A 21,144-nucleotide genomic window follows, 5' to 3' on the forward strand; every position below is an offset into this window, starting at 1 on the left:
GGGGGGAAGAAGTGAGAAGCTATGAGATAAAGGGCTGAAGAAGAAGGCCTCAGATAGGAGGGGACAGTGGACCATGGGAAAATGGGAAGGAGGAGGGGCACCAGAGGGAGGTGCAGATAACAGAAGGGGTGAGAGCTGAGTCAGAATGGGGAATTGGAAAAAAAAAATGAGAAGCAGGGGAGAATTTACCAGGTTAGAGAAATTAATGTTGGACAGATTGGAGGCTACACAGTTAGAACGTGAGTTGATGCTCCTCCAACCTGAGAGTGGCCTCATCGTGGCAGTAGAGGAGGACTATTAATGTTCCACCCGCTTTATGCTAAAGTTGGTTATTTCATCCACTGAAGTCTCAACTCTTGGGAGTGACACAAGTACTGTTTGTCACGTTAGAATTTTCTAGCATTGCTTTGAAGAACGTTGCATAAGACTGTGCCAAATGCTACAATGATCACTGAGCTGTGGCACATAAAGGAACCGGATTATTTTATTTACTTACTTATTTTTATTTAAAGATACAGCATGGTGGCAGGGTCTTCTGGCCCACCCAATTACACCCACATGAGCAATTAACCTAGTAACCCATACATCTTTGCAACGTGGGAGGAAACCATAGCACCGGGAGGAAACTCACGGAGTCACGGGAGAGCTTACAGACAGTGGTGGAAATTGAACCCAGGTCTTTGGTGCTGAAATAGTGTTACGTTAACCATGCCACCCTAAATTAAATGCTCCGCTGGGAGGTGAACCTAGGATCTCCTGTTTACTAGACAGGAGCTTTGAGCTGTTAAGCCACGTAGGAGGAAAGTCACAATGCCATTGAAATGACAGTGCTTAATACGAGTAGAGCATCCTGCAAAACAATAACACGAGAAATCCAGGCCAAAGTTAGATGTTAAAAATATAACGAGAGCTCTCAGTGCTCTTGCAGACCTCTAATCATGACGGTGTATTTAGTGTGGGTGGGGTGAGTTCTTCCTGTGTGGGGAGAGAGGGTGTGGACGGAGATGGCTATGACAGACCGTCTACTGTTGGAAGAGAACAAGCCTCTGTTTGATTTCTGGGCCCAGGCTCACAATTTAGCTGCGTCACCAAAAATCTCCATTGACTGATTACTCTGCAGGAGTAACCAGAGCTGCAATATCCCGTTTCACTCAGCTACCTGGAGCTTTCCTTCAAGATAAATTTACAAGCAGAAAAAATATCACAGCTGTTCAGCGCGTATATTTATTTTGGGGAAACACGTGCTGCGATCCTAGTAGTGCCCTCAATCAGTGATTTATTTCTTACCTCAGGGCACTAATGGAAAGAGTGAGTAATTCTCTTCCAAAGTAAAGAGTTATTTGTATAGGAGGCTGCTGCCAGATGTTTAGCAATGGTGGCTTGAAAGGTGCTGCATTTTCTCTGAGCCCCGAGTGAGTTCAAACGTTACTGAGGTAAATGGAGTGTTACTGTTTGGCTTAGGTGTGTGCCGGCAGAGATGTTTTTTCTGAAAACCTTGAGCAAGCACGCACTTCCTGTTCAAATTCCTGTTGTCATACTTCTATGTCAACATTTCAGGCTGAAGCAGTCATTGTAAACATTTTCAACAGACCTACTGTAGACACCCAATTTTGCCTGTAACCATGTAATCTCCCATCATTCCTTCCCAGCCCATATGTAGCTTCAGAGAGTGAGCCTCCCCTCCATTAACTCCACCTGCCCTTCCCACTACCTTGGAAAAGCAGGACTCATCCCATCCTTGTCAGAATCAGAATCCGTTTCATATCACTAGCATATGTCATAAAATTTGTTAACTTTGTGGCAGCGGTACCACACAATACATAATAATAGAGGGGGGAAACTGTGAATTACACTAAATATATATAATAATTAAATTAAATAAACAGTGCAAAAATAGAAATTTTTTAAAAAGTAGTAAGGTAGTGTTCATGGGTTCAATGTCCATTCAGGAATCAGATGAGAGAGTAAGAAGCTCTTCCTGAATCATTGAGGGTGTGCCTTTACGCTTCTGTACCTCCTTCCTAATGGAGACAATGAGGACATGCAATGACCTGGGTGATGGGGGTACTTAATGATAGATACCACCTTTTTTAAGGTATCACTTCTTGAAGACGTCCTGTATACTACAGAGGCTAGTGCTCATGATGGAGTTGACTAAGTTTACAACTCTCTGAAGCTTACTTCGATCCTGTGGAGTAGCTTCTTCCTCAAACCCAATCCCCCCCACCCCATCCCCATACTAGATGGTGATGCAGCCAGTTAGAATGCTCTCCATGGTACATTTGCAGAAATTTTCAAGTGATTTTGGAGAAATACCAAATCTTTTCAAACTCATAATGAAATATAGCTGCTGTCGTGCCTTCTTTATAGCTGCATCAGTATGTTGGGTCCAGGTTAGATCCTCAGAGATACTGACACCCAGGAACCTGAAACTACTCACCTTTTCCACTTCTGATCCCTCTGTGAAGACTGGTGTCTTACCCTTTCTGAAGTCCACAATCAGCTCTTTGGTCTTACTGACATTGAATGCAAGGTTGTTGCTGCGACACCACACAACTAGCTGCTATATCTCACCTCTGTATGTCCTCTCAACACCATCTGAAATTCTGCCAATAATAGTTGTACCATCAGCAAATTTATAGGTGGCATTTGAGTCATGGTGTAGAGTGAGTAGAACAGTGATCTTAGCACATATCCCTGAGGTGCGCCAGTGTTGATTGTCAGCGAGATGGAGATATTATTTCCGATCTGCACAGATTGTTCCTTTTCTATTTTCTTCTCACCTCATCACACAGAAGAAGCAAATGCCCAAGAGCACATACGTACAGTACCTATAAAAAGTGTTCACCATCCCCCCTTGGAATTTTCATGTTTTATTGTTTTACAACATTGAATCACAGTGGATTTAAAAGCCAAGATCAGGGAGGCTAAAGACAGGTATAGGAGGAAGATTGAGTGGAAACTCCAGCAGAACAACATGAGAGGGGTCTGGAGTGGGATGAGGACCATCACTGGGTTCCGGCAAACTAGCAACAGATGAGTTGAAGGCAGTGTGGACAGGGCCAACGAACTTAACCTGTTCTTCAACATATTTGACACTGTGGCCCCTGCCCATCCCCCACATGATTCGTCTGTTGTCGGCCCCCAACCAACACATACTCCACTCTCCCCTCCTCACAGAACCCCACCCTACTCTCATGACTACACCCCTCCCCCACCTGAAACCACCACAGTGGGCTTCACAGCTGAACAGGTGCGAAGACAGCTGAAACGTCTCCATCCAAGCAAGGCTGCAGGCCCGGATGGTGTCAGCCCCAGGGTGCTCAAAGCCTGTGCCCCCCACCATGTCTTTAACCTGAGCCTGAGTCTCCAGAGGGTTCCTGTGCTGTGGAAGACGTCCTGCCTCGTCCCTGTACCGAAGACGCCACGCCCCAGTGGCTACAATGACTGCAGACCGGTGGCATTGACCTCCCACATCATGAAGACCCTGGAGAGTCTTGTTCTAGAGCAGCTCCGGCCTATGGTTAGGCCACACTTAGACCCTCTCCAGTTCGCCTACCAGCCCCGACTAGGAGTTGCAGAACTGTGTCTACGCCCACCTGGACAAGCCGGCGAGCACTGTGAGGGTCATGTTTTTTAACTTCTCCAGTGCGTTCAATACCATCCACCCTGCTCTGCTGGGTGAGACGCTGACAGTGATGCAGGTGGATGCTTCCCTGGTGTCATGGATTATTGATTACCTGACTGGAAGACCACAGTACGTGCGCTTGCAACACTGTGTGTCAGACAGAGTGGTCAGCAGCACTGGGGCTCCACAGGGGACTGTCCTGTCTCCCTTTCTCTTCACCATCTACACCTTGGACTTCAACTACTGCACAGAGTCTTGCCATCTTCAGAAGTTTTCTGATGACTCTGCCATAGTTGGATGCATCAGCAAGGGAAATGAGGCTGAGTACAGGGCTACTGTGGGAAACTTTGTCACATGGTGTGAGCAGAATCATCTGCAGCTTAATGTGAAAAAGACTAAGGAGCTGGTGGTGAACCTGAGGAGGGCTAAGGCACCAGTGACCCCTGTTTCCATCCAAGGGGTCAGGTGGACATGGTGGAGGATTACAAATACCTGGGGATATGAATGGACAATAAACTGGACTGGTCAAAGAACACTGAGGCTGTCTACAAGAAGGGTCAGAGCCATCTCTATTTGCTGAGGAGACTGAGGTCCTTTAACATCTGCCGGATGATGCTGAGGATGTTCTACGAGGCTGTGGTGGCCAGTGCTATTATGTTTGCTGTTGTGTGCTCGGGCAGCAGGCTGAGAGTAGCAGACACCAACAGAATCAACAAACTTATTCGTAAAGCCAGTGATGTTGTGGGGGTGGAACTGGACTCTCTGACGGTGGTGTCTGAAAAGAGGATGCTATCCAAGTTGCATGCCATCTTGGACAATGTCTCCCATCCACTCCATAATGTACTGGTTAGGCACAGGAGTACATTCAGCCAGAGACTCATTCCACCGAGATGCAACACTGAGCGTTATAGGAAGTCATTCCTGCCTGTGGCCATCAAACTTTACAGCTCCTCCCTCGGAGTGTCAGACACCCTGAGCCAATAGGCTAGTCCTGGACTAATTTCCACTTGGCATAAATTACCTATTATTATTTAAGTATTTATGGGTTTTATATTGCTATATTTCTACCTATTCTTGGTTGATGCGACTGTAGCAAAACCCAATTTCCCCCAGGATCAATAAAGTATGTCTGTCTGTCTTAATTTGGCATTTTTTGACACTGGTCTCTTTCATGTCAAAGTGAAAACAGATCTCTACAAAGTGATCTGAATTAATTACAAACATAAAACACAAAATAATTAATTGCTTAAGTACTCCCTCCCTTCAAGTCAGTATTTAGTAGATGCACCTTTGGCAGCAATTAAAGCCTTGAGTCTGTGTGGATAGGTCTCTATCAGCTTTGTACATCTGGACACTGCAATTTTTCCCCATTCTTCTTTACAAAACTGCTCAAGCTCTTTCAGATTGCATGAGGATTGTGAGTAAACAGCCCTTTTCAAGTCCACCCACAAATTCTCAATTGGCCACTCCAGGGCATTAATTTTGTTATTTTTAAGATTTTCCTGTGTAGCTTTGGCTTTATGCTTGGGGTCATTGTCTTGCTGGAAAACAAATTTTCTCCCAAGTCACTGTTCTCTGGCAGACTGCATCAGGTTTTCCTCCAGGGTTTCCCTGTATTTTGCTGCATTCATTTTACCCTCTACCTCTGCATGCCTTCCAGGGCCTGCTGCAGTGAAGCATCCCCACAGCATGATGCAGCCACCACCATGTTTCACAGTAGGGACGGTGTGTTTTTGATAATGTATGGTGTTTGGCTTACACCAAACATAGTGTTCAGTCTGATGGTCAAAATGCTCAATTTTGGTTTCATCAGACCATAGAACCTTTTTCCAGCTGACTTCAGAATCTCCCACATGCCCTCTGGCAAACTCTAGCTGAGATTTCATGAGAGGTTTTTTCAACACTGGCTTTCTCTCTGCAACTGGTGAAGCACCTTGGCAACAATTGTATGCACAGTCTCTCCCATCTCGGCCACTGAAGTTTGTAACTCCTCCAGAGTTGTCATTGATCTCTTGGTGGCCTCCCTCACTAGTCCCCTTCTTGCAGGGTCACTCAGTTTTTGAGAACAGCCTGCTCTAGGCAGATTTACAGATGAGCCATATTCTTTTGTCTTCATGGTGTAGTTTTTGCCAGGATACTGACTCACCAGCAGTTGGCCCTTCCAGATACAGGTGTATCTTTACTACAATCAATCAAAACACCTTGACTGAACACAGGTCTCCAAAAAACAGATCTCCATTTAACTAATTATAGAAATTCTAAAACCATTTGGGGGAATTGGTGATGATTTGGTGTGTCAGATTAAAAGGGGGTGAATACTTAAGCTATCAATTATTTAGTGTTTTATATTTGTAATTATGAATTCGTAGAGATCTGCTTTCACTTTGACACAAAAGAGACTTTTTCCTGTTGATCAGTGTCAAAAAAGCCCAATTAAATCCACTGTGATTCAATGTCGTAAAACAATAAAACATGAAAACTTTCGGGGGGGCTGAATACTTTTTATAGGCACTGTACCACCAAAATCACAGACAACTTCTGTCCCTGTTATCAGACTCTTGAATGGACATCTCATACGCCAAAGGACAAACTCTTGATCTCCCAATCTCCCCTGTCATGATCCTTGCACTTTGTCTGCCTCCACTGCACTTGTTCTATAACTGCAATGCTTACTGTCATTCAGTTTTCTTTTTACTTCCTTGATGTACTTACACATGGGATGATTTGTCTGGAGGGCACACAAAACAAAAGCTTTTCACTGTATCTGGTACATGCAACAATAATCCAATACCAATAACACTGCCAGCATTTTGGAGCATTGTACCTTTTTAAAGAGCTTTACAAAAACTTTGCTCTCACCATCCTTAAGGCCATAACACATAGGAGAAGAATTAGGTCAGTTGGCCCATCTTCTGCTCTGCTGTTACATCAAGGCTAATTTATTTTTCTTTTCAACCCCATTCTCCTATCTTTTCCCCATAACCTTTGGTGCCTATCAACCTCCACTTTAAATATACCCAATGACTTGGCCTCCACAGCCTCACCACTGATTCACCACCCTTTGGCTAAAGAAATTACTCCTCATCTCTGTTCTAAAGGGGTATCTTTCTATTCTGAAGCTGTGATCTCTTCTCCTAGCACCCAATTGGAAGTATCCCTTCCACATCCACTATATCCTGGCCTTTCAATATCTCCACCCCTTGACTAGAGGGGAAGGAAAATAAATGAACCGTGCAGTGTTTGGTCTAGATCATTTTACTGAGCACTTGTTTGTGTACATCAGGTGTGGACAGGATCAGGATCGGCTCAAATTTCAAATGCTCCATGAAATTTTATCTCTCTCACTCTCTTTCTATCCCCCTCTACTCTCAACCCCTCGCCTACCCCCACTGAGCTATGATCCAGGTCCATAGATCTCTCAAAGTCACCCTGCAATTTGACAGAGTGGTTGAAAAATCGTTTAGTGTGTTGGTCTTCATTAGTCAAGGAACTGAGTTCAAGAGCCACAAGGTAATGTTGCAGCTCTACAAAACTATCAGCAAGAGGCATAGATCAAATGGATAGCCAGAAACTTTCTCCCAGGGCAGAAATGGCTAGGCAGAGGTGATTCGAGGAAAGTAAAGGGGGATGTCAGAGGTAAGATTTTTTTTACAGAGTGGTGGGTGCGTGGAGTATGTTGCCAGGGGTGGTGGCAGAGGTAGATGTGTTAGGGATGTTTATATTTTTAGAGAAATGGAGAGGGAGAGAAGAGTAGGTTAAGGAGTCAGCACAACATCATGGGCCTGTACTGTGCTGAACTGTTTTATGTTCTTTACAGTCAAGAGAAAGGAGAGAGAGTGAAAGAGAGAGGAGAGAGAGAGAGGGGAGAGAGAGGGAGGGAGGGAAGAGAGGGGGAGGGCAGTGGGAGGGGAAGGAAAGGGAGAGAGATAGATAAATATGCCCCTTTAAGTGCCAGAACATTTGGTATCCACAGTAATATTCAATGGACCCTGTGTTCCTGTAGTCAGCGTACAAACTATGAAAGGCACAGAGCCAATCTGGGCTACTTTCTCGGTCACAACACCAGAGTGACAATCAAACCAAAGGGACTTCCACTGAAAGCACAAAATCAATTCCATTATGTAACAAGTTAGACACGAGCTTGCTTATTTTTTCCACAAAGCACTGACGAGGAGTGGAAATTAATGTTGTTCACACACATTATATTCACCTGTGTCTTCAGCTGCAAAACGACCACACAGTCATCAGTATCCACACCCCAGAAGTCACAGCCAAGTTTATTACTATGTGCACAAGTATGGCGAGGTACAGCAACTATGAAAAGCTTGCCTGCACTGGAATCACAGGCAATATACACTCAGTGGCCATTTTATTTGGCATCTCCTGTACTCGCTGGAGTTTAGAAGAATGGGGGGGGGGGGGGGAATTTGTTGAAGCATATTGAATACTGAAAGGCCTAGATAGAGTGGATGTGGAGAGAAGTTTTCTGTTATGGGGAAGCCTAGCACCAGAGAGCACAGTCTCAGACTAGAAGGGCATCCATTTAGAACAGTGATAAGGAAATATTTCTTTAGCCACAGGGTGGTGAATCTGTGGAATTCATTGTCACATATACAGGACTAGTCACTGAGTGTATGTTCATGGTCTTCTGCTGCTGTTTCCATCCACTGCAAGGTTCAACATGTTGTGCATTCAGACATGCTCTTCCACACACCAATGGTGTAACACTTGGACATCTGAGTTCCTGTCAGCCTGAACCAGTATGGCCATTCTCCTCTGAGCTCTCTCATTAAAAAGGCTTTCTTTTTTTGCCCACAGAACTGCTGCTCACTGGATGTTTTTGCTTTTCACACCCGTTCTCTATAAACTCTAGAGACTGTTGAGTGTGAAATCTGCAAATCAGCAGTTTCTGAAATCTTCAATAAACCCCATCTAGCAACAACAATCATTCCACGGCCAAAGTCATTTAGATCACATTTCCTCCCTGTTCTGATGTTTGGTCTGAACAACAACTGAACCTCTTGACCATGTCTGCATGCTCACTGAGTTGCTGCCGCATGATTGGCCGATTAGATACTTGCATCAACAAGAAGTTAATAAATTACCCCACCTGAGTATACGTTCAGATAACACACAAAATGTAAATAATACAGGAGCGTGAGGAAATGACTTGCAAAACAAAGAATGAGGGCAAACTAAAGACAACTAGAGGGATGTCCATAGCAATGTGAGAGACGGTGCATTGCTGAGGTAGGATTAGAGTTATGCAGGTCAGTTCAAGAGCCTGATAAGTGTAGGAGGATAGCTGCTCCTGAACCTGGGGATGTGGGACTTCAGGTTTTTATTTTAGGTAAACATACAGCTTCTTCTGGCCCAGTGAACCTATGCTGTCGAATTATACCCACATGACATACTAACCCATATGCCTTTAGAATGTGGGAGGAAAACGGAGCATCTAGAGGAATCCCACACAGTCACAGGGAGAATGTACAAACTCCTTACAGACACTGGTGGGAATTGAACCCAGGTCGCTGGCACTGTAGTAGCATTACGCTACCGTGTTGCCCTTTTAAACACTTGGCCGACGGTAGCAGCAAGAGGAGGGCATGATCTGGATGGTAGGGATCCGTTATGTTAGATGCCATCTTCTTGATACTGTCAGTGGAGGGGAGGCTATGCACATGATGAACCAGGCTGTGTCCACTCTAGAGCAGAAAGTTAACTACCCTATCAACAAAGTAAATTTATTATCAAAGTACTACCTTGAGATTCATTTTCTTGCAGGTATTCACAGGAAAATAAAGAAATACAATAGAATTTATTACATCTATAAATAAACAAAGACTGACAAACAACCAATGCACAAAAGAAGACAAATAGAGCAAATTTTTAAAAGAACCGAGAACAAGTGTTGCAGAGTCCTTGGAAGTGAGTCTGCATGTTGTGAAATCAGCTCAGAGTCGAGGTGAGTAAAGTGATCCATTCTGGTTTAGAACGACTACAACAGGACAGAGAACAGATGCACTGCTCTGCTCTTGTCTCAGGGTTTCACATCAGCGACCGCAAAGCACGTGTCAATATCGATCATAGACCACAGAAATCTACAGCACATTACAGGCCCTTCGGCCCACAATGTTGTGCTGACCATGTAATCAACTCTAGAGGCTGCCTAGAATTTCCCTACTGCATAGCCCTCTATTTTACTAAGCTTCATGTAGCTATCTGAGTCTCTTAAAAAACCCTATTGCATCTGCCTCTACCACTTTTGCTGGCAGTGCATTCCACACACCCACACTCTGTGTGAAAAACTTACCTCTGACATCCCCCTTGGTACCTATTTCCAAGTACAAAACTATGCCCCCTTATGTTAGCCATTTCAGCCCTGGGAAAAAGTCTCTAGCTATCCACATGATCAATGTCTCTTATCATCTTATACACCTCTATCAGGTCACCTCTCATCCTCTGTTGTGCCAATGAGAAAAAGCCAAGTTCATTCAACCTATTCTCATAAGGCATTCTCTCCAATCCAGGCAACATCCTTGTAAATCTCCTCTGCACTCCCTCTATAGTATCCACATCCTTCCTGTCCATCTGGATTTCTTGAGGAGGTATTGCATGACCTAGCTCCAGATGTGACATCCGGCTGCATCTTGGCCTGCCAATAACAGCTCCAAGAAGCAGGCATGAAGACCAGGAGTCAGGTCAGCACAATGCCAAAGGTCACCTCAAAAAGCTGGAATGCTAATGCAAGGGTACTTTGTGCCTCTGAGACGTGCTATAGGGCTATTAAAACAAAAACTTCACTCCATCTTAAAAACTTCTTGCCCAGGCAGTTAATCTGATCAACCATTCTAGTTAGCCCTTCCCCCCCTCTAACTGTTACCCCTGTCACTGCACTGCAAACATTTTAAACCACTCTTTATAATGTTGTTTATGCATTTATGCACTTTTTATTCCATATCCATACTTCAACCATTTTTAATATAATTCTTTATTCTTAAACACAAGAGATTCTGCAGACGCTGGAAATCCAGAAGAACACACAGAAAATGCTGTCGTGTCAAACCCCAAATGCTGGAGGAAATGAGCAGGCAGCATCTGTGGAAATGAACAAACAGTCCGTGTTTCGGGCTGTGACGCTTCTTCTGATCTGGAGAGGAAGGGGGAAGAAGCCAGAATAAGAAGGTGGGGAGAGGAGAAGGAGGACAGCTAGAAGGTGATAGGTGAAGCCAGCTGGGTGGGAGAGGTAAAGGTGATAGGTGAAGCCAGCTGGGTGGGAGAGGTAAAGGTGATAGGTGAAGCCAGCTGGGTGGGAGAGGTAAAGGTGATAGGTGAAGCCAGCTGGGTGGGAGAGGTAAAGGGGTGGACATGACGGAATCTGATTGGAGAGGAGAGTGAACCATAGGAGGAGAAACTTTATTCTTTTAAATGTTTTTTGTTGCATGTTGCACCAATGCACCACATCAAAGAAAATAGAACAGTACCGTACAAGAACAGGACTTTGGCCAACAATATCTATGCCTACCACAATGCCAATACAAACTAATGCCACCTACCCTCACACAGACTATATCCTTCCTTTCACTGCTCCCACCACCAACCTGTTCCAGGCACCACCATTCTGCTTGTAAAATGTACATGGACAATAAGGTTGATCCTAGATGAAGCAACACACACAAAATGCTGGTGGAATGCAGCAGGCCAGGCAGTATCTATAGGGAGAAGTACAGTCGAGGTTTCAGGCCGAGACCCTTCGTCAGGACTAACTGAAAGAAGAGATAGTAAGAGATTTGAAAGTGGGAGGGGGAGGGGGAGATCCGAAATGATAGAAGACAGGAGGGGGAGGGATGAAGCTAAGAGCTGGGAAGTTGATGCACCATCAATAACTCTCGGAGACGTGAGGCGAGAGATAGGCTTTTATTAGCTGGAAGAGAGAGCACTATCAGCAGCAAGAGGCATCACACAACATCCTGGAGACTGAGGGAGGAGCAGTGCCTCCAATCACCTTTATACAGGGGTCTGTGGGAGGAGCCACAGGAGCAGTCAGCATGGGGGGTGTGTCCAGACAGGTATATGTAGTTCACCACAGAAGTAGATTAGCAAAAGGGATACACAGCTGGAGGAGGGAGAGGATCATGGGACGGGAGACCTAGGGAGAAAGAAAGTGGGAGGGGAGCACCAGATGGAGATGGAGAGCAGGCAAGGAGTGATTGTGAGAGCAACAGAGGGAGAAAAAAGAAGAAAAAGGGGAAAATAAATTTGGAGAAGGAAGTCTGAGAATCGGAGTGGGAGTGCGGCCACAGCCATTTTGATTTTTTCTTCTTCTCATCGGAGTTAAGAGAGGCAGGACTGCGCAGGCCAATGACATCGGGCAGTGAAGCGTGGAAGATTTAAAAGGAACACAGCCTTATACAGCGGGCAGCGTCGTTTTGTGGGCAGCGGAGTGAGCCAGGAGCAGAGTGAAGGCTTAAGGGCTTTGGCTCAACGGTCTTAGGCGGAAACAGGCGAGGTAAGGTAGGTTTAGTTTTCAATTTTTCCTGTTATTTGAGGAAGATTAAGGACTTGATAGAGGTATTTAAAATTATGAAGGGGATAGATAGAGTTGACGTGGATAGGCTTTTTCCATTGAGAGTAGAGGAGATGTAAACAAGAGGACATGAGTTAAAAGTTTAGGGGTAACACAAGGGGGAACTTCTTTACTCAGAGAGTGGTAAGATCAAGAAAGGGGAGGGAGGTATATAGGGACTGGACATCTATGGTGAAAACAAGATGATGGGGGCCAGGGAACTTGAAATCATTGAAAAAAATCCAAAGCATAAGAAGTGTCACAAACATAGGTGGAAAGGGATTGAACAAGGGGGGATAAAACAGTGTCAAGGTATGCAGAAATGAGTTCGGTGGGGCAGGAGTAAGTTGTAACAATGGGTCTACCTGGTCAGGCAGGTTCCCTGGCCCCCACAGTCTTATTTTTACCATGGATGTCCATTCCCTATATACCTCCATCCCCCACCAGGAAGGTTTCAAAGCTCTCCACTTCTTTTTGCATTCCAGACCTAACCAGTTCCCCTCTACCACCACTCTCCTCCGTCTAGCGGAATTAGCCCTTACTCTTAATAATTTCTCCTTTGGCTTCTCCCACTTCCTCCAAACCAAAGGTGTAGCCATGTGCACCCATATGGGTCCCAGCTATGCCTGCCTTTTTGTTGGCTTTGTCGAACAGTTCATGTTCCAAGCCTATACTGGTATCTGTCCCCCACTTTTCCTTCGCTACATCGACGACTGCATTGGCGCTGCCTCCTCCACGCATGCTGAGCTCGTTGACTTCATTAAATTTGCCTCCAACTTTCACCCTGCCCTCAAATTTACCTGGTCCATTTCCAACACCTCCCTCCCCTTTCTTGTTCTTTCTGTCTCTATCTCTGGAGACGGCTTATCTACTGATATCTACTATAAGCCTACGGACTGTCACAGCTACCTGAACTATTCCTCTTCCCACCTTGTCTCTTGCAAAAATGCCATCCGCTTCTCACAATTCCTCCGTCTCCACCACATCTGCTCTCAGGATGAGGCTTTTCATTCCAGGACGAAGGAGATGTCTTCCTTTTTTAAAGAAAGGGGCTTCCCTTCCTCTACCATCAACTCTGCTCTCAAATGCATCTCTCCCATTTCATGCACTTCTGCTCTCACCCCATTCTCCCACCACCCCACTCGGGATAGGGTTCCCCTTGTCCTCACCCACCACCCCACCAGCCTCCGGGTCCAACATATAATTCTCCGTAACTTCCGCCACCTCCAACGGGATCCCACCACCAAGCACATCTTTCCCTCCCCCCCCCCCCTTTCTGCTTTCCGCAGGGATTGCTCCCTACACAACTCCTTTGTCCATTCGTCCCCCCATCCCTTCCCACCAATCTCCCTCCTGGCACTTATCCTTGTAAGCGGAACAAGTGCTACACCTGCCCTTACACTTCCTCCCTCACCACCATTCAGGGCCCCAGACAGTCCTTCCAGGTGAGGCGACACTTAATCTGTGAGTCGGCTGGTGTGGTATACTGTGTCCGGTGCTCCCGGTGTGGCCTTTTATATATTGGTGAGACCCAACACAGACTGGGAGACCATTTCGCTGAACACCTACGCTCTGTCTGCCAGAGAAAGCAGGATCTCCCAGTGGCCATACATGTTAATTCCACGTCCCATTCCCATTCTAATATGTCTATCCATGGCCTCCTCTACTGTCAAGATGAAGCCACACTCAGAATGGAGGAACAACACCTTATATACCAGCTGGGTAGCCTCCAATCTGACGGCACGAACATTGATTTCTCTAACTTCCATTAATGCCCCCCTCCCCTTCTTACCTCATCCTTTATTTATTTCCCCCTTTTTTTTCTTCTTCTTCCTCTCTCTTTTTTCTCTCTCTGTCCCTCTCACAATCACTCTGCCTGCTCTCCATCTCCCTCTGGTGCTCCCCTCCCCCTTTCTTGCTCCCTAGGCCTCCCATCCCATGATCCTCTCCCTCCAAATCCCTTTTGTGTATCCCTTTTGCCAATCACCTTTCCAGCTCTTAGCTTCATCCTTCCCCCTCCTGTCTTCTACAATTTAGGACCTCCCCCTCCTCATCCCACTTTCAAATCTCTTACTATCTCTTCTTTCAGTTAGTCCTGATGAAGGGTCTCAGCCCGAAACCTTGACTGTACTTCTTCCTATAGATACTGCCAGGCCTGCTGCGTTCCACCAGCATTTTGTGTGTGTTGCTTGAATTTCCAGCGTCTGCAGATTTCCTTGTGTTTGCGATCCTAGATGAAGTATGTTTTGCTTGAACTCCACACCCATTCAATTGGTTACAAAAATAATCAATATCACACCCCAATCCCCACCTCACGAAACCTGAGCTCCTCAATTCTGGCTCATTCAATCCCTGCCTGCCCTCCCGAATACCCCTGCTCCTGCCAACATGCCGACCACCAAAATAGCCAGCAACATGAAGCTATAAACACAGAAGTGCTTCACATGACAAATAAAACAGGACACAAAATCTTAATGAGGCTTCCACCACATCGCCTGGTTTCTTGAAGTCCATTTTGGACGACCACCCAAATCTTTGTGGGAGAGGGTAGTGGTGACAGCAATGAGATGAGACTAATGTCCTGTATAAACAGCTCCTTTCCAGCACAGCTGCAAAGCTACCCCAACTTTGGAGTTCAAATTATAGAGAAACGGAGCATAGTTGCACACACAAAATGCTGGAGGAACTCAGAAGGTCAGGCAGCGAAGGAAATGAATAAACAGTCGATGTTTCAGCCTGAGACCCTTCATCAGGACCAGAAAGGAAGGGGGAAGAAGTCCAAAATAAGAAGGTGAAAGGAGGGGAAGGAGTACAAGCTGGCATGTGATAGGCGAGACTAGGTGAGGGTAAATGTGGGTGGGGATGAAGTGAAAAGCTGGGAGGAGGGTGGGTGGAAGAGGTAAGGGCCAAAGGAGAAGGAAGCTGATAGGAGGAACAGCCAGCCATTGGAGAAAGGAAAAAGGTGATGGCCAGGTGAGGAGAAGAGAAAGGCTGAGAGGGGAACAAGAATGGGGAATTAAAAGAAAGAGAAGGGTATGAAAATGACCATAAGTAGAGGAATCGATGTTCATTTTATCAAATTGGGGGTTAGCCAGGTAGAAAATGAACATATTTATAGCTGCTACTTGATGTTTAATAGAATTCTGAAGGGTGTGATCCTAGTAATACTGATAAAACTCTGACCAACAGAGCAGCTGAGCCCCTTAATCACAACATTACCTATATAAACTCCCTCTCTTACCAGTTTAATTTCTCTCAACCCGGACCCACATTTATTGGTCCAAGCTTGCCTTGTATATGGGTTCATACAAGACTTCACTAGAGCACTGGCCACTGAATGGATATCTCACGGAGGTCATTCTGGCAGATCTCCTCCCTGGTCCTCTACCAATGGAAAGGTCAGGTGCATCAGTCTTATGGAAAGGCTGTTGTGCAAGTCACAAGCAAGTGTAGCCGCTTCTGAATCAGCCTTTTATTGGGACACCATCTAAATCACTGCAGCAGTCCACTGATGCTGCTGCCGAGCCATTAATCCTGGGCAATCATCCAACTTTATCAGTGCTTGATGCATCCAAAGAATTCAAAACTGCGTGCCAGAACTGGCTGATTCTGAAGCAAGGTCATGATTTACCCAGTTTTTCCACTCTCCACAGATGCTACCCAACTGGGTAAGCATTTCCACCCCTTTGATTTCAGGTTTCTGCAGATGCTGGCCCCATCTGCTGGAGTCTGGGGACCAGAGGTCTGTCCTGGGGTTATAGGATTGTGTATGTGCGTAGGTGGGAGGGAGGAACAAGGCTTGTTTTGCTGTTGTTGTGGTCTGCAAAGCATTATGTTGCACCAGAATGTGTGACAATACCCGCGGGCTGCCTCCAGCACTTCCTTGGGTGTGTTTGTTGTTAACGAAAACAAAGCATTTTACTGACACAAGCGATTCTGCAGGTGCTGGAAATCCAGAGTAACCTGCATAAAATGCTGGAGGAAGAGCAGAGAAAAACAGTTAATGTTTCGGGCCAAAAGCCATGATCAGAACTGAGACGAAGGATCTCACCCCTAAACAGCGACTGTTTATTAATTTCCATAAATGCTGAGTTCCTCCAGCATTTTGTGTGTGTTGCTAGTCCTGACGAATGGTCTCAGCCCGAAACGTCGACTGTACTTCTTCCTATAGATGCTGCCTGGCCTGCTGCATTCCACCAACATTTTGTGTGTGTTGCTCCTGACAGTCCTTCCAGGTGAGACGACACTTCACCTGTGAGTCGGCTGGTGTGATATACTGCGTCTGGTGCTCCCAGTGTGGCCTTCTATATATTGATGAGACCCGACGCAGGCTGGGAGACCGTTTCATTGAACAACTATGCTCTGTCCACCAGAGAAAGCAGGATCTCCCAGTGGCCACACATTTTAATTCCACATCCCATTCCCATTCTGATATGTCTATCCATGGCCTCCTCTACTGTCAAGATGAAGCCACACTCAGGTTGGAGGAACAACACCTTACATTCTGTCTGGGTAGCATCCAACCTGATGGCACGAACATTGACTTCTCTCACTTCTGTTAATGCCCCACCTCCCGTTCTTACCCCCATCCCTTATTTATTATTTTTCCCTTTTTTCTTCTCTCTCTTTTTTCTCTTTCTGCCCCTCTCACAATCACTCTTTCCCTGTTCTCCATCTCCCTCTGGTACTCCCCTCCCCCTTTCTTTCTCCCTAGGCCTCCCGTCCCATGATCCTCTCCCTCCTCCAGCTGTGTATCCCTTTTGCCAATCTACTTCCCAGTTCCTAGCTTCATCCCACCCCCTCCTGTCTTCTCCTATCAGTTCGGATCTCCCCCTCCCCCTCTCAAATCTCTTAGTATCTTTCCTTTCAGAGTCCTGACGAAGGGTCTCGGCCCTAAACATTGTCTGTACTTCTTCCTATAGATGCTGCCTGGCCTGCTGCGTTCCACCAGCATTTTGTGTGTGTTGCTTGAATCTTGCTGTGTTCTGCACTTCACGGTTCCAGTGCTGTAGCTCGTCTCTCTTCCTTCTGTTCACATTTATTGCCTCTCTGCACAGAATAGCTACAACTAAAAAGCCTTCATTACACTCACTCAGCTCTATCAACACCACCTGTATCACTCTTGCCATCATCCTATCACAGTAATTACTTTAGTTTTCTCCATCTGTCAGCAAGTCTGGCGTTTGGGGCCTGGAGTTCAAGGTCCCATCATCAGTGAGTTCTGGGGTCAATACTGAAGATTGAAGTCCCAAGTCCAGAAGTTGTTGCCCGGTGGCCGAAGCCCCGGATCTGCAAGTCTGCAAGTCCATGAGTCCTGTGGAGGCTTAAGGCCTGTCCTGTCCTGGGGTCAGAGAACTGTCTGTGTGTGTTAATGGGTGGGTGGATGGAAGGGGGCTTGTTTTGCTGCTGTTGTTCTGCTGAACATTGTGAGAAGGCTACATTGTGTGGCGACACTAGTGGGCTGGCCACAGCACATACTTCGTTTGTTAACACCAACGAACACTTCACTACATTTCGATGCACTTGTGATAAATACATGAATCCGAATCGGAATCGAGATCCCTCTTCTATTATAATTTACAACATAGGTCTTTGAACTTCTGTTTATTAATTTTTTAAAAATTTATTTATTTAGGGATACAGCGTGGAACTGGCACCACCTACTTAGCCAGTTAGCCTTCTAGCCGGTACACTTTTGGACTGAGGGGGGAAACCAGAGCACCCTGAAGAAACCCACACAGTCACAGGAAGAATATGCAGGCTCCTTACAGGCACCAGTGGGAACTGAACATGTGTTGCTGGTTGTGCTAACAACTACACTACCGTGCCACCCAACCTCGGTTAATGGTAGGGGTCCATGGCATAAACAAGGTTGGGAACCCTTGTTATAGACCACCCAGCAACCCACCTATTTAACCGATTAACTTACTAACCGGCGCATCTTTGGACTGTGGGAGGAAACCAAAGCACCTGGAATAGTCACAGGGAGACTATACAAACTCCTTTCAGACAGTGCTAGAATTGAACTTCAAACTGCAATGCCCCAAGCTGTAACAGTGTCGCACTAACCACTACGCTACTGTGGCACCCAGGTCTAGGGTTTTTCTAGGTCTGATGAAATAAGCTTTTCTCCCAGATGCTGCATGACCTGCTCAGTGTTTCCAGCCCTTCCTGTTTTATTTCAGATTTCCAGCATCTGCAAATTCTTTCAATTGAATTATATGTCTACTTATCCAAATTCCGCGCATTTGATTGTTAGCGTCACTGACTCTGCCTCTACAGCTACTTCTCCAAATAATTTAACCCATTGAGCTCAGCCCATCAGCATGGAGATACTCACTATCGCTGTTTTGATTAACAACTTACACATTTAATATAGAGTTGTAGAGGACTACAGCACAGAAACAGGCACTTCAGCCTGTCTAGTTACTCAGCCTAGTCCCGTTGACCCACATCTGGACCATAGTATTCCATACCCATCCCATGCCCTATTTTAAATAAAAACAGCCTTTATACCTTAGGGAAATACTCACTGGCCACTTCATTAGATTCACCTGTTTGTTAATGCAAATATCTAATCAGCCAATCATGTGGCAGCAATTCAATGCATGAAAGCATGCAGACTTGGTCAAATGGTTCAGTTGTTATTCAAAACTAAACGTCAGAATAGGAAAGGAAGGTGATCTAAGTGACTTTGATCGTGGAATGATTGTTGATGCCAGACAGGGTGGTTTGAGTATCTCATACACAATCTCTAGAGTTTAGAGAATGGTGCAAAAAACAAAAATAAAACATCCAGTGAGTGGCAGTTCTGTGGGTGGAAATGCCTTGTTGATGACAGAGCTCAGAGGAGAATGGCCAGACTGGTTCAAGCTGACAAGTAGGTGGATGTAACTCAAATAATCAGACATTGGCATGAACACACAGCACATCAAACCTTGAAACGGATGGGCTACTGCAGCATTACACCACGAACATACAGTATAATCAGTGGTCACTTTATCAGGTGCAGGAGGTACGTAATAAAATGGACACTGACTGTATACATACTTCGATAATAAATTTACTCTGAACTTTGAACTTCTTGAACTTTGATCCAGTTGTGGGATGAATATGGTGTGCTGAGCCAGGGAGAGTTAAATTAACCAGGAACTCTCGCATCCCTTATGAATATCTCAGAAACTGCTGACCTCCAGGGATTTTCACACACAAGAGTCTCGAGGGTTTACGGTGAATGGTGTGAAAAACAAAAAAAAATCCTGTGAATGACAGTTCTGCAAAAATGCCTTGTTAATGAGAAACATCAGAGGAGAATGACCAGACTGGTTCATGCTAACAGGAAGGCGACAGTAACTCAAATGACCACAGGTTATGACAGAGGTGTCAGAAGAGCATCTCCAAACACATAACAGGTAAAACTTTGAAGTGGATGGGCTACAGCAGCAGAAAACCATGAACATTCACTCAGTGGCCACTTAATAGCTAAAGGAGGTGCCTACTAAAGTGGCTATTGAGTGTACAAGAGCTCATTCATTTTTATCCTCTTTCCTTATCAGAGAAAAAAAGGACTTAAGGGAAGAATATGAATGTCAGATTCAGATCCAGAATTACTTATCACATGCACATCAAAACTTACAATGAAAAGGGAGATGTTAAAAGTAAGGAGGGAAATGAGGTCCACTGACAGGAAGGCAGAGAACAGGAAAGTGATTTGACAACACAGAGTGCGGTAGAGAGTAAAAACCGTCCTTACCTTTCCACAGAACCAGAAGGTAAAGGATAACGAAGCATCTGTTTAACTCCATAGTCACAAACATCAGATTGGAAGAGAGCTGCAGGAACGTCGCAAACAGCTGCAGATCTCTCAGTTCTTCGGCACCCCCCCAAGAAATGCAGTGAACAGTAGTGTTTGTGCCCCCTGTCTCATTCAGCACAGGGTGAACTGGACACAGGGAGCTAGGTGTTTACTGGAACAGCAGCACGATTGTGCAATGCCTTGTAGTTATTTTAAGTTCTTCTTTCCGTCACTTTTCTTACCATATATTTGAACTTTTCTCAAAATAAATAAAAATTCCCACATAGGTATTTTGATCCTGTTTTTTCTAAGTCTATTTTCTTACTGCCTTTTCCACTCTTGCCTTCTCCCCCCTTTCTCTATCACTCTGGAAACATATTTCTAATTCTTTCACTGTTTTACTAAGTAAGCATGTATCGCTCAGATGCTATAATTTCTTCTGCATATTATGTGCATATACTCTATACTGTACTGTGTCCCTATCATCCTCCCTTTCTCTCAGTCACTGTCACATTTCCTAATCATTAACTGAATGCAGCGGAGAGTTTTGAGATATGTTCCAGACTATTTTACATCACCCACTTTATACACAGCCTGTGGTCTCGGTGCATAAACACAGCCCCTCCCACGGGCAGTGCAAAGTTACACTCCATCCAGTCACCGTCTCTGAAACTTTCTGCTCCTGGGCTGTTTCTCCAAGATCTTCTGGCCCACTGCCTTGAAACTGCAAACTCTCTCATTACTTACAGGAAAGTTACTTTTTTTTCATCCTTTAATTTCAGATCTGCACCAGATCTTATAAATGTGCCAAAAAGAAAATACTTTGGTGTCTTCTTATCATATGGCGATGGCAGCAACATGTACACCGATTTCCAGCTCTTGATGCCAGGTTGTGGCATCTGGTATGGTCAGGCAAATGCATTGGAAAAAAAATCATTATGTGCCTTGTTTGACTGCAGGTACAATTAAGATCACAAACCAGCCTCTCATCCATCAACTCCATCTACACTTCCCACTCATAAGACATGGTCTCGAATGCAAATAGCATTCTGGTACATCTCCTTTGCACCTTCCATAACATTCCTACAATGAAGTGACCAGAACTAAACACAATACTCCAAGTGTAGTCTAGCCAGAGTTTTATAGAGCTGCAAC

At 45.3% G+C, this 21,144-nt stretch overlaps 1 protein-coding gene across 1 annotated transcript in view; it reads right to left on the reverse strand.

Moving 5' to 3' along the window:
- The window catches only part of itga10 (integrin, alpha 10), a 169,206-nt gene extending 148,663 nt beyond the window's left edge, over nt 1-20,543 (reverse strand). The window contains exon 1 of the mRNA XM_073061150.1: nt 19,948-20,543. Within this exon, the coding sequence (XP_072917251.1) occupies nt 19,948-20,011 (64 nt within the window). The 5' untranslated portion in view covers nt 20,012-20,543. The remainder of the gene's footprint in view (nt 1-19,947) is intronic.
- Nucleotides 20,544-21,144: the final 601 nt, after the last annotated feature.

This window comes from Hemitrygon akajei, chromosome 11 (genome assembly GCF_048418815.1).
Source record: "Hemitrygon akajei chromosome 11, sHemAka1.3, whole genome shotgun sequence".
NCBI lineage: Eukaryota > Metazoa > Chordata > Chondrichthyes > Myliobatiformes > Dasyatidae > Hemitrygon > Hemitrygon akajei.